The sequence below is a fragment of the Heptranchias perlo genome, chromosome 17 (genome assembly GCF_035084215.1).
Source record: "Heptranchias perlo isolate sHepPer1 chromosome 17, sHepPer1.hap1, whole genome shotgun sequence".
NCBI classification, from domain to species: Eukaryota; Metazoa; Chordata; class Chondrichthyes; order Hexanchiformes; family Hexanchidae; genus Heptranchias; species Heptranchias perlo.
In genome coordinates this window covers 13282766-13296249 of record NC_090341.1, presented here as the reverse complement: position 1 = coordinate 13296249, position 13484 = coordinate 13282766, and the positions used below count along the sequence as shown (strand labels likewise).

General features: G+C 46.8%; 1 protein-coding gene across 1 annotated transcript in view; it reads left to right on the top strand.

The window, feature by feature from the left end:
- LOC137334066 (copine-9-like) overlaps positions 1–13484 on the top strand; it is a 346820-nt gene that overhangs the window by 309206 nt on the left and 24130 nt on the right. The window contains exons 17-18 of the mRNA XM_067998520.1: positions 11644–11771; positions 13020–13122. Of these exons, the coding sequence (XP_067854621.1) occupies positions 11644–11771; positions 13020–13122 (231 nt within the window). The remainder of the gene's footprint in view (positions 1–11643; positions 11772–13019; positions 13123–13484) is intronic.

The window sequence follows — 13484 nt, the reverse complement described above, 5'->3', positions numbered from 1 at the left end:
CCTTCTTGAACCGCAGTAGTCCGTGTGGTGTTAGGTAGGGAGTTCCAGGACTTTGACCCAGCGACGATGAAGGAACGGCGATATATTTCCAAGTCGGGATGATGTGTGACTTGGAGGGGAACGTGCAGGTGGTGTTGTTCCCATGTACCTGCTGCCCTCCGCCTTCTAGGTGGTAGAGGTTGCGGGTATGGGAGGTGCTGTCGAAGCTTTGGCAAATTGCTGCAGTGCATCCTGTGGATGGTACACACTGCAGCCACGGTGCGCCGTTGGTGAAGGGAGTGAATGTTTAGGGTGATGGATGGGGTGCCAATCAAGCGGGCTGCTTTGTCCTGGATGGTGTCGAGCTTCTTGAGTGTTGTTGGAGCTGGAATCAGGCAAGTGGAGAGTATTCCATCACACTCCTGACTTGTGCCTTGTGGATGGTGGAAAGGCTTTGGGGAGTCAGGAGGTGAGTCACTCGCCACAGAATACCCAGCCTCTGACCTGCTCTTGTAGCCACAGTATTTATGTGGCTGGTCCAGTTAAGTTTCTGGTCAATGGTGACCCCCAGGATGTTGATGGTGGGGGATTCGGCGATGGTAATGCCGTTGAATATCAAGGGGAGGTGGTTAGACTCTCTCTGGTTAGAGATGGTCATTGCCTGGCACTTGTCTGGCGTTAATGTTACTTGCCACTTATCAACCCAAGCCTGGATGTTGTCCAGGTCTTGCTGCATGCGGGCACGGACTGCTTCATTATCTGAGGGGTTGTGAATGGAACTGAGCACTGTGCAATCGTCAGCGAACATTCCCATTTCTGACCTTATGATGGAGGGAAGGTCATTGAAGAAGTTGCTGAAGATGGTTGGGCCTAGGACACTGCCCTGAGGAACTTCTGCAGCAATGTCCTGGGGCTGAGATGATTGGCCTCCAACAACCACTACCATCTTCCTTTGTGCTAGGTATGACTCCAGCCACTGGAGAGTTTTCCCCCTGATCTCCCCTTTAGCACACACTGTCAATATCAAGTAATTACAGTCAAGCAGAACACAGCTGGATTTGGCATAAAGCTTCATCTACATATCCTCAGCATCATCCTTTATCCTCTGTCTCAGAAGAGCCACCCTTTGCAACCCAGGAATGATACTAGCCACCTTGATACCCTCTGTAGCCATTAGACCTCACAGTACCATTATTGTACCTCAATTACCTCCAAATTAACCCCACCCTGCCACCACAGATTAAATAGACACAGCATCTGACACCTTGGGCTCGATTTTAAATGAGCGGCAGGATGGCAGTGGGGGAGATCAATGGGCGCGCGACAAACCCGACTAATAAAAACTTACAGTTCCCCATGCGATCGCGACTTAATTGGCGGCCATTAATCTTGTTTCCGGTTTTGCCATCCGAAAGTTGCGCAGTGGGCAGAATGTGCACCTCCATGACAGGCTGTCAGCTGGAGCATCTGGATTGAAAGGGCCATTGCTCCAAAGGCTTTTGCTGGAGCAAGGAGCAAGAAGACCCAATGGAACAGCATAGGGGCAAGGCTGCTCCAAGATTTAGCGATGCCTCACTTCAGTTGCTACTGGCTGGGGTGAGGAGGAGGAGGGAACTATTTTACCCGGCCGACAGGAGGAAGCGCCCTGCCTCTGCCACCAAGAAGGCCTGGCTCGAGGTGGCAGAAGAGGTCACCAGCAGGAGCAACATATCCCGCACTTGGGTCCAGTGCAGGAAGCATTTCAATGACCTGACTAGGTCAGCAAAAGTGAGTACACTTACTGATTCTCCTGCATTCCATGGTGCACATCAACTCCCCCCAGCCTCCCAACTCATTCTGCACTACACCCACTTAAAGCTCAACCTCAACCTAGCTGCACTTCTTGAACACTTCCTCACCTCCCCCTTTGTGACCCCACCACTACCACTCACCCCATTCCTCATCCAACGTGATATCCCTGTCTTATGCCCTCTGATGCATCTCTTTCATGGTCAGCCTCACCCAAAACAATGCATTCATCAGCTGGCCACTTCAATATCACTCACTCACACATCTGTTCTTTGTCCCCTTCTAGGAGAAGAAAGCGCAAAATGCACACGAGAGGACGAGGACTGGAGGGGGGCCACAACAAATAGTGGTACTCACAGAGGAGGAGCAGGAGGCCCTGCAGATCAGCCGCACCCTCGAGTGCCTGTCCGTCGGGGACGCCGGGACTGGCACCCCACAAACGTCTGGTGACACAACTTTAACATTCATCACACACAACATGAATTAATGTTAACAGTGCTTGGCATGTTGAACGCCTCAGTATGCTCATCGCAACATGACACATCTGTGATGATGCTTAATATTGCCTTCTGTTCTCTTACAGGCCCTTCAACAACCGCAGTGACGGGAGAGGGCGATTCCTCAGAGGACCTGCCGGCCTTTGTGGGCACACCGTCACATCTTAGCAATCCATCCATCAGCATAGATACTCGCACCTCGGTGGGTCCTAGTAGTCAGTTAGTTGGGTTGACACCCGGTGAGTCACCACACACAAGTGAGCACGAGCAGACACTGATGGCAGGGGCAGTTGTGGAGAGTCCGCGTCGATGGCCGCACTCCTCTCCAGGTTCTGCTCAGCTGGTTGCAGATGCTAAACCCCGGGCGCCATCCTTTAAAAGGAGAATGATCGAGGGACAGCAGCACATTTGCGAGGTAATGAAACAGGTGCCACGCACTCTCTACTCAATAGCGCAGAGGATGGAGGACTCCAACTCCTGCATTAGTGGAATGGTGGCACCGGTACGGGAGGGAATCTCTGAGATAGTGTCACGGAGACATGAGTGAATCTCTGAGAAAGTGTCACAGGGACCATGGGTTTGTCCTCCTCCTCCTCCTCCTCCTCCTGCTCCTTCTCAATGTGGATGGCGGATGAGGGGATGGGGCCTTCTCAACCGGTACCCCTCTCTGTTGCGCTATGTTGTACAGGACACAACACGCTACTGTAATGCAACCCACTCTCGCTGGTGCATATTGAAGTGCTCCCCCAGAATGATCGAGGCAGTGAAATCACATCTTGAGCAGCCCCACCCAATGTTCAGTTACAGACCTGGTGGCGATGTGGCTGTCATTGTATCGATGCTGTTGCTCGCTGATGGGGTTTCTCAGAGGTGTCATGAGCAACGTGTGCAAGGGGTATCCCTTGTCCCCAAGGAAGCAGCCCTTAAGGGTGTTCAGTGCATGGAAGAGGCCCGGGAAGTTGGATTCCTTCAGAATGAATGAATCGTGGCAGCTGCCAGGGAATCCGGCGCACACATGGAGGAATCTTTTGCGGTGGTCACAAACGAGCAGAGCATTAATGGAGTGATACTCCTTTCTGTTGATGAACAGTCCTGGCTCGTGTGGAGGTGCTCGGATTGCTATATGGGTGCAATCGATTGCACTCTGTACACGTGGGAAGCCAGCCACAGAGCGGAATCCCACTTCCCTCTCCGTCTGGCTGAGATTGTCCATGGGGAAGATGACGTATTGCGAGGCTCTGCGAAACAAGCCATTGGTGACCTGCCTTATGCACTTGTGTGCAGACAACTGAGAGACCCTGGCGATGTCACCGGTGGCACCCTGCAATGATCCAGAGGCGAAGAAGTTGAGGGCAATGGTGACTTTAACACCGACGGGTAATGAGATGCCACCAGGCCCAATCGGGAGCAGCTCGGCATGAAGGAGGCTGCAGATGTCTACAACCACCTGGAGACTCACTCTCAGCTTCCGTATGCAACGTTCCTTAGAGAGGTCCAGGAAGCTGAGCCTCGGTCTGTCGACCCTCTGGCGAGGGTAGTGCCTCTTGCGACTTCGCACCCTCTGTTGTTCCCCTCTGTGCTCTTGTGCAGGTGCCTGAGGCGCAGCACTGTGTTGTGGAGCTCCAAGTGCCGGAAGTTCACGCCGTGCCTGGCGAGGATGGTGATGTTGCTCGTCCTCGGATGTGCTGGTGAATGCAGCCATCACACCCCCCATCCAGATGGTGTCAGTTTGAGGGAGTCCGGAAAGTTGGTGAATATGTGTAAACAGAAGAATTCTGAGTGGAAACCAAGAATTTTCAGTCTGAACACAAAGATCTCCCAGCCAAAAGTTTGTTGTAGAGAACTGAGTGCCCAGCTGCAATAACTCACCTTTTATCCCCATTTGTCAAACAGGCATTTAAATGTCCAAATGGCTGCCGGCTGAAACATGGCTCCTTCACCATGGCGTGTTTCACACAGCACAGGAAACACGTTCAGGCAGCGTTGAAATCGCTTGCCTTCATTGTAAATTGCATTCATTCATTCTTAAACTACTTTAAATAATTTAATTGCTTGTTTAAATATTGTCATTAAATTCCGGGTTCGGGAACAGCGCGCGCACCCAGATGGCTCTGGGTCATGCGCGTCCCACGGCGTCTTGGAGCGGGGATTTCTGCCCGCTCCTCGAAAAGCCGATTTTCTTTGCCCCCCCCCCCGCAACCCCCGTCCCCAACGCACCCAGACTTTTGTTTTAAAATTGAGCCCCTTGTCTGCTCTTTTCTAGTCTGCAAGTAGTCATTTGAGTCATTAATGGTCTCTTCAGGGAATCCATCTGTTGCCTTTTTCCAAAAAATAACTCCTACACTACTCTATCATTTTGAAATACTGTGTTTCTCACAGTCATAGCACTTACCTACTTTCTAATCCATTACACTAACACACTGTGCCACCCAATTCCCCATGAAAAAGCAGAGTAATTTCCCTGAGTTAAAGCCATATTTCTGAGATAAAAAGACATTCTGAATCAAAGTACCACTTGGTTGCCTAGGGATAAAAGGTCTATTTTGGTAAATTGGAGTTATTTGTATTCTGCAAATGTTGAAGTGTCATGCTTGAATTAGAATTCCTACAGAATGCTCTACAAAATTCTAAAATATGCAGTATAGGATTAAGGACAGTCTTTGTATTGGAGATGAAATTATTCTGGAACCGCCTCCCCGGAGGTGTGGAGACAATTTTAACCTAACCCGCCCATCGAGAAACTGACTGGATTGGGTGCTATGCTGGTTTTACATCCCGTCCAATTTTACTCTCCATTGAAATCATTGGAGAGTAATATTGGGTGGGGTGTAAAACCAGCATTCCACCCAATCCCATGGGTTTCCCATCCAGCGAATTAGGTTAAAATTACTCCCACAGAGTGTACTAGCATCAGACTGGTAGTCTGAGTATTGTATTACAGGGGAGATCTGCGTGTATTTTAAAGGGTTTTGTATCATAGTATCAGAACATGGTGCAGCACATGAGGAGGCAATTTGGCCCATCGTGTCTGTGCTGGCTCTTTGAAAGAGCTATGCAATTAGTCCCATTCCCCTGCTCTTTCCCCAAAGCCCTGTAAATTTTTTCCCTTCAAGTATTTATCCAATTCCCTTTTGAAAGTTACTGTTCAATCTGCTTCCACCACCCTTTCAGGCAGTACATTCCAGATCATAACAACTCGCTGCATAAAAAAAAGTTTCCTCATATCACCTATGGCTCTTTTGCCGATCACCTTAAATCTGTTTCCTCTGGTTACCAAACCTTCTGCCACTGGGAACAGTTTCTCCTTATTTACTCTATCAAAACCGTTCATGATTTTGAACACCTCTATCAAATCTCCTCTTGACCTTCTCTGCTCTAAGGAGAACAACCCCAGCTTCTCCAGTCTCTCCACATAACTGAAGTCCCTCATCCCTGGTACCAGTAAATCTCTTCTGCACCCTCTCTAAGGCCTCGACATCCTTCCAAATGTGTGGTGCCCAGAAGTGAACCCAGTACTCCAGCTGAGGTCGAACCAATGTTTTATAAAGGTTGAGCATAACTTCCTTGCTTTGTACTCTATGCCTCTATTAATAAAGCCCAGGATCCCAAATGCTTTTTCAACTGTCTTCTCAATTTGTCCTCCCACCTTCAAAGATTTGTATATATACACCCCAGGTCTCTCTGTTCCTGAACTCCCCTTTAAAATTGTACCATTTAGTTTATATTGCCTCTTCTCATTCTTCCAACCAAAATGTATCACTTTACACATCTCTGCATTAAATTTCATCTGCCATGTGTCTGCCCATTTCACCAGTCTGTCTATGTCTTCCTGAAGTCTGTTACTATCCTTCACATTGTTTACTACATTTTTGAGTTTCATGTCATCTGCAAACATGCTCCACTTGCCCCAAACCGGTTTGTGAGTGCCACACTCCCATGGGATTCCTGCACTGCCTGCCTGTTCCTCCAAGTATGTCTTGTGGTCAAACACTCTCTCTCTGCCTGAACTCTCTGTAGCTGCAGGTTGACTTGCTCCTGAAACGTGCGATGCACAAAACTCTCAGCTTCCCGTATGCACCGCTGGGACGTCAACCACCCCTCAAGCTCAGAAACTCTGAACTCGAGCAGTTGACGGCACTTCCTGCATGAGTGGCTTTTCAGGACACATGGAATGTTCTGGAGTTCCCACGTGGCACAGGATGTGCAGGCGACTGACCCCAACTGACCCCCCCATGTTAGCTAACAGTTATTTAAACTGTTTGTTTAGCTTTAAGGCTATTTACTGTTTAGCTAACACTAAAAGACTAAACACTAAAATCTCTAACCAATCACAAAAAACAATTGTAAGGAGTCTTACAACACCAGGTTACAGTCCAACAGTTTTATTTGAAATCACAAGCTTTCGGAGGCTTCCTCCTTCGTCAGGTGACTCACCTGACGAAGGAGGAAGCCTCCGAAAGCTTGTGATTTCAAATAAAACTGTTGGACTATAACCTGGTGTTGTAAGACTCCTTACATTTGTCCACCCCAGTCCATCACCGGCATCTCCACATCACAAAAAACAATAACCACTAAAAGCATTGACCAATAATCTAAATACTTAACATTCCTCCTTGTTTGTGACTTTATACTGTGGGTCTCCGCTCTCACCGCTTCCCCTTTACACTGTGAGCCTCCACTCTCACAGCTCCCCCTTTACACTGTGAGCCTCCACTCTCACAGCTCCCCCTTTACACTGTGAGCCTCCACTCTCACAGCTCCCCCTTTACACTGTGAGCCCCGCTCTCACCGCTCCCCCTTTGCACTGTGAGCCTCTGCTCTCACCGCTCCCCCTTTATACTGTGAGCCTCCGTCCTCACTGTTCCTGCTTTATGTTCTGAGCCCCCGCTCTCGCCTCTCCCTCTTTATACTGTGTTCCCCCGCTCTCACTGCTCCCCCTTTATATTGTGAGCCCCCGCTCTCACCGCTCCCCCTTTATACTGTGAGCCCCCTCTCTCATCACTCCCTCTTTACACTGTGAGCCTCCATTCTCACCGCTCCCTCTTTATGTTGTGGGCCTCTGCTCTCGCCAATCCCGTTTTATACTGTGGGCCTCCTCTCTAGCCGCTCCCGCTTTATGTTTTCACAAATATTCAGCACACATACACACCCTAGACCCTCAGCATAAAGCGGGAGCGGCAAGAGCGGAGGCCCCCAGCATAACACTTATAGTGGGCAGAATCCGAAGGATATCATCATCTACCCTCAGCCACGTGCTCGTGTACTTTTGTGGAATCTGATCCTCTGAATTCATGTTCGTGCAGAGGGGAGATCCATTTTTCTTTTTCCTATTACTTTTCACCAGTCACCTTCCCCATTCTCCTCATAGCCTTTAACTCACACTATGGTCGGTGAGGTAGCCCTACATTCTGTTGTTTTCTGCCACCGTAATAGGGAGAGGGACCAATGCTGCACCTTGGCATCAATAGCTGGGTTGGAATGGGTTGCAGAGAGACTGAGCTGGGATTGGAGCAGAGAAACAGAGCGATAAGATGGACAAGTCAAAAAATGGAGTGTGGTTGCTGAAATAAAAAATGTTAATTTAGAATCATAGAAAGGTTACAGCACGGAAGGAGGCCATTCGGCCCATTGAGTCCGTGCCAGCTCTATGCAAGAGCAATCCAGCTAGTCCCACTCCCCCGCCCTATCCCCGTAGCCCTGACATTTTTTTACTTTCAAGTACTTACTCAGTTCACTTTTGAAGGCCATGATTGAATCTGCCTCCACCACCCGCTCGAACAGTGCATTCTGGATCCTAACCACTCGCTGTGTAAAAAAGTTTCTCCTCATGTCACCTTTGGTTCTTTTGCCAATCACCTTAAATCTATGCCCTCTGGTTCTTGACCCTTCCGCCAATGGGAACAGTTTCTCTCTCTATCTACTCTGTCTAGACCCTTCATGATTTTGAATATCTTTACCAAATCTCCTCGCAACCTCTCTGTTCCAAGGAGAACAACCCCAGCTTCTCCAGTCTATCCCTGTAACTAAAGTCCCTCATCCCTGAAATCATTCTGGTAAATCTCTTCTGCACCCTCTCTAAGGCCTTTAAATCTTTCTTAAAGTGCAGTGCCCAGAAATGGACACAATATTCCAGTTATGGCCGAACCAGTGTTTTATAAAGGTTCATCATGACTTCCTTACTTTTGTACTCTATGCCTCTATTTATGAAGCCCAGGATCCTGTCTGCTTTTTTAACTGCTTTCTGAACCTGCCCTGCCACCTTCAATGATTTGTGCACATATACCCCCTGATTTCTCTGTTCCTGTACCCCTTTTAGAATTGTGCCCTCTAGTTTATATTGCCTCTCCTCATTCTTCATACCGAAATGTATCACTTCACATTTTTCTGCATTAAATTTCATCTGCCACGTGTCCACCCATGCCACCAGCCTGTCTATATCCTCTTGAAGTCTGTCACTATCCTCCACAATGTTCACTACCCTTCCGAGTTTTGTGTCATCTGCAAATTTTGAAATTGTGCCCTGTACACCCAAGTCCAAGTCATTAATATATATTAAGAAAAACAGAGGTCTCAGCACCGACCCCGGGGGAGCACCACTGTACACCTCCCTCCAGTCCGAGAAATAACCATTCACCACTACTCTCTGTTTCCTGTCACTTAGCCAATTCTGTATCCATGCCGCTACTGTCCCCTTTACTCCATGGGCCGCAATCGTGATGATAAGCCTACCATGTAGTACTTTATCAAACGCCTTTTGAAAGTCCATATACACCACATCAACAGCATTGCCCTCATCTACCCTCTCTGTTACCTCATCAAAAAATTGTATCAAGTTAGTTAAACACTGTTTGCCTTTAACAAATCCCTGCTGATTTTCCCTAATCAATCCACATTTGTCCAAGTGACCGTTAATTCTGTCCTGGATCATCGTTTCTAAAAGTTTCCCCACCACAGAGGTTAAACTGACTGGCCTATAATTGCTGGGTTTATCCTTACACCCTTTTTTGAATAAGGATGTAACATTTGTAATTCTCCAGTCCTCTGGCACCACCCCCGTGTCTAAGGATGTTTGGAAGATTATGGCCAGCTCCTCTGCAATTTCCATCCTTACTTCCCTCAGCAACCTAGGGTGCATCCCATCCGGACCAGGTGATTATCTACTTTAAGTACAGCTAGCCTTTCTAGTTCCTCTTCTTTATCAATTTTTAGCCCATCCAATATCTCAACTATATCTTCCTTTACTGAGACTCTGGCAGCATCTTCTTCCTTGGTAAAGACAGATGCAAAGTACTCATTTAGTACCTCAGCCATGCCCTCTGCCTCCATGAGTAGATCTCCTTTATGGTCCCTAATCGGCCCCACTCCTCCTCTTACTACCCGTTTATTATTTATGTGCCTGTACAAGACTATTGGATTCCTTTTTATGTTAGCCGCCAGTCTATTCTCATACTCTCTCTTTGCCCCTCTTATTTCCTTTTTCACTTCCCCTCTGAACTTTCTATATTCTGCCTGGTTCTCACTTGAGTTATCAACCTGACATTTGTCATACGCCCCTTTTTGCTGCTTCATCTTATTCTCTATCTCTTTTGTCATCCAGGGAGCTCTGGCTTTAGTTGCCCTACCTTTCTCCCTTGTGGGAATGTACCTAGACTGTATCCGAACCATCTCCTCTTTGAAGGACGCCCAAAACTCCTAACCCTCTTTGCCCCGTATATTATTATTATTATCCCAGTATATATTAGGATAATTGAAGTCCTCCGTTATCACTAATCTATAGCTTTTGCACCTCTCTGCAATTTCCCTGTAAATTTGTTCCTCTATATCCTTCCCACTAGTTGGTGACCTATAGAATACACCCAGTAGTGTAATGGTACCTCTATTGTTTCTTAACTCTAACCAAATAGATTCTGTCCTTGACCCCTCCAGGACATCCTCTCTTCCAGCACTGCAATATTCTCCTTAATCAATACTACCACCATGCTCCCTCCTTTCTTTCCTTCCCTATCTTTCCTGAACACCTTGTATCCAGGAATATTTAATACCCTATACTGCCCTTTTTTGAGCTAGGTCTCTATTATCGCCACAACATCGTATTCCCATGTGATTATTTGTGCCTGCAGCTCATCAACCTTGTTTACCACACTTTGTGCGTTTACACACATTTACTGCAAACCAGTCTTAGACTTTCTTGTACTCTCTCTTAGTCTGGTCCCACCTAATACCATACTATTTCCAAGTCACACACCATCCCGACTTGGAAATATATCGCCGTTCCTTCATCGTCGCTGGGTCGAAATCCTGGAACTCCCTTCCTAACAGCACTGTGGGAGAACCTTCACCACACGGACTGCAGCGGTTCAAGAAGGCAGCTCACCACCACCTTCTCAAGGGCAATTAGGGATGGGCAATAAATGCCGGCCTCGCCAGCGATGCCCACATCCCATGAACGAATAAAAAAATATTTCTTGCTCTAGTGCTATCTTACTCTCCAAATCCTTTGTGCTCCTTGTTTCTCCTTTCCAATGCAACATTCTGGTGCCCATCCCCCTGCCAGTACACATTAGCGCTTGCATGCAAGTAACTTGTTTAGAAACAAACAAAATTGTATTACAGATGAAATGATTGGCTTGAGAGTTCAGGAAACTAGCACACAAACAAAATCCTTTATGCACAAGCAAGTTGCTTGCAAACGGGCATCACTGTATTTTAATTAGCTGATTGTGAATTGTATCATAATAAATCCCTCATAATTTAAATGTGACTGGCAAATTCCAGATTCTGGCAAGGTTTTAGAATCCAGTAACATAATAATCACAGGTTTCTAGATTCCAGTACACAGAGCAATCACGTCGTTCTGGAACTCAGCATACATGGTTATCGAATGCAATGCACAGACTATTCACAGGGTTCCAGAATTTGAAACACACAGTACTCAGGAGTAATCACCGGGTTCTAGAATCCAGCACACAGAATTCTAGGGGATTTTCCTGGGCCTTCTCCTAGGCACGCTGGATCACTTGGTTGTACCTAAAATTGAAAAATCAGGCGGATTGGAATGCACGCCTGTAAAGGAACCTGCCCAATTTTCCTACATTTAAATTAATGGGGGGGGGGTGGAAATTGGGTAGTTTCCTTTACAGGTGGGTGTTCAGACTCATCTGATTTTCCCATATTCACCGACTCAGTCGATCCAGGGCGCCTAAGCATAGACCCAGGAAAATTTTACCTCTAGAATCAAACATTTCCTGCAACCACAGCAGTCAAGAATCCAATACACAGTGCTGATAAACTCGCAGACACGTTCAGTGTTCAGGTGCTCTCTGTTAGGATTCTTACAATTGCTGTCCTGTCTTAATATGACTGTCCTGTCTTCCTTCAGAATGCAGATGCAGAGAACTCAAACTGCAATGGGATTGATGGGGTGTTGGAGGCATATTACCAGAGCCTGCGCACAGTACAACTTTACGGACCAACCAACTTTGCACCAGTCATCAATCAGGTTGCCAGGTAGGGATGTTAACCCAATGTCCTGATCATAAAACACTCCATGTGTTACTGAAATGAATTCTTTACCCTCTCTGGCACAAAAGAACAGAAAGTCTTCATACACCAAATAAAACTCCAGCTGTTAGTTATCTATTTTTATTTATTTAGAAAGTCAAAATGAATGTGTGGTTCAGTCACAGACTTTATTCAGCATCAAACTGTTTTGAGTTTTATTCTGTTCATGGTGCATTATAAATGACTTTCTCAAGAATCCTGTTGTGTAACTGGGAGCGAGTACTGATGCTGTGTCTTTTTTCACTCCTACCTTGATCACACTCAAAGTAATGCTGGACACTTCCCTCGAGCAGAGCAGGAAGGAAAGTCTATCTTACACATGCAAATAATGAAAAAAAAATACATATTTGTAACTAATGATGTTGGTACTTCCACTGCAGTAATTCAAGGTCTAACACTGACCTAGATCACATGAAGTCTCAAGCCATTGCTGATTGGAGGCTCTGTAACAACTCAAAGTTGTTTGCCATCAGTACTGTCCACAGCTACTGCTTTTTGCTGTACACACTGACTAGGATGTTGCTTCTCTGCTCCCTGATCATTCTGGGTGACAGTAGCTGGCAGTAGTCACTTAGTTTCCATCAGAGCAGGCGGTCCTGGCAATGCTGCAATCGCCCCACTTACTTCAGGTGCTGCCGTGACCCTTCAGGTCACCTTTTCTCCAGGTGGTCAGGCATGTGCGACATATGATCCAATCACCACCTCTGACTGAGTAGTCCATGCTTTGGTGAATGATGTGGAGATGCCGGTGATGGACTGGGGTTGACAATTGTAAACAATTTTACAACACCAAGTTATAGTCCAGCAATTTTATTTTAAATTCACAAGCTTTCGGAGGCTTCCCCCTTCGTCAGGTGAACGATGTGAAATGAAATCCTCGAAATGAAATCGCATTTATAATTCACAGAACAATGCTTGGTGAGTATTTCAAAAGGCAATTGGACATGTACTTGGTGAATGATAATCCACTAACCTAGTACTATTCATAACGTAACCCAGAAGCTACTAGTGAGCCACCTTCCCCTCACTGTGACTTTCACGTTGTCTGTAAGGCTCCATCACTGTCTGCCAGCTCTGGGATGTTTCTGGAGCCAGGATACACAGTATGTCAATAGAGGCTCATGTTTGGAATGTGGCTCTTGACAAAATGCTAGTAAGTAACCATGCTCTAACCCACATGTGCTTGTGTTCTAGGTGTGCAGCACCAGTGACCGATGGCTCTCAGTATTTTGTGCTATTGATTATCACAGATGGGGTGATCTCAGATATGGTACAGACTAAAGAAGCCATTGTTAATGTGAGTAGTAATTACTAGGAAAATAGATATAAAGACCTGGAACGCACTGCCTGAAAGAGTGATGGAACCAGATCCCATAGGAACTTTCAAAAGGCAATTGGACATGTACTTGAAGAGAAGTCATTTGCAGAGTTGTGGGGGAAAAACTGGGTGTGCGACTAGATTGAACAGCTCTTTCAAAGTGCCAGCTCAGGCACGATGGGCCGAATGGCCTCCTTCTGTGCTGTAAGATTCTACGATTTTATGATCGAGGCCCCGTCTATCTGTTCAGGTGAACATAAAAGATCCGATGGCAATATTCAAAGAAAAGCTGGGAGTTCTCCCAGTGTTCAGGCCAACACTCATCCCTCAACCAACATCAC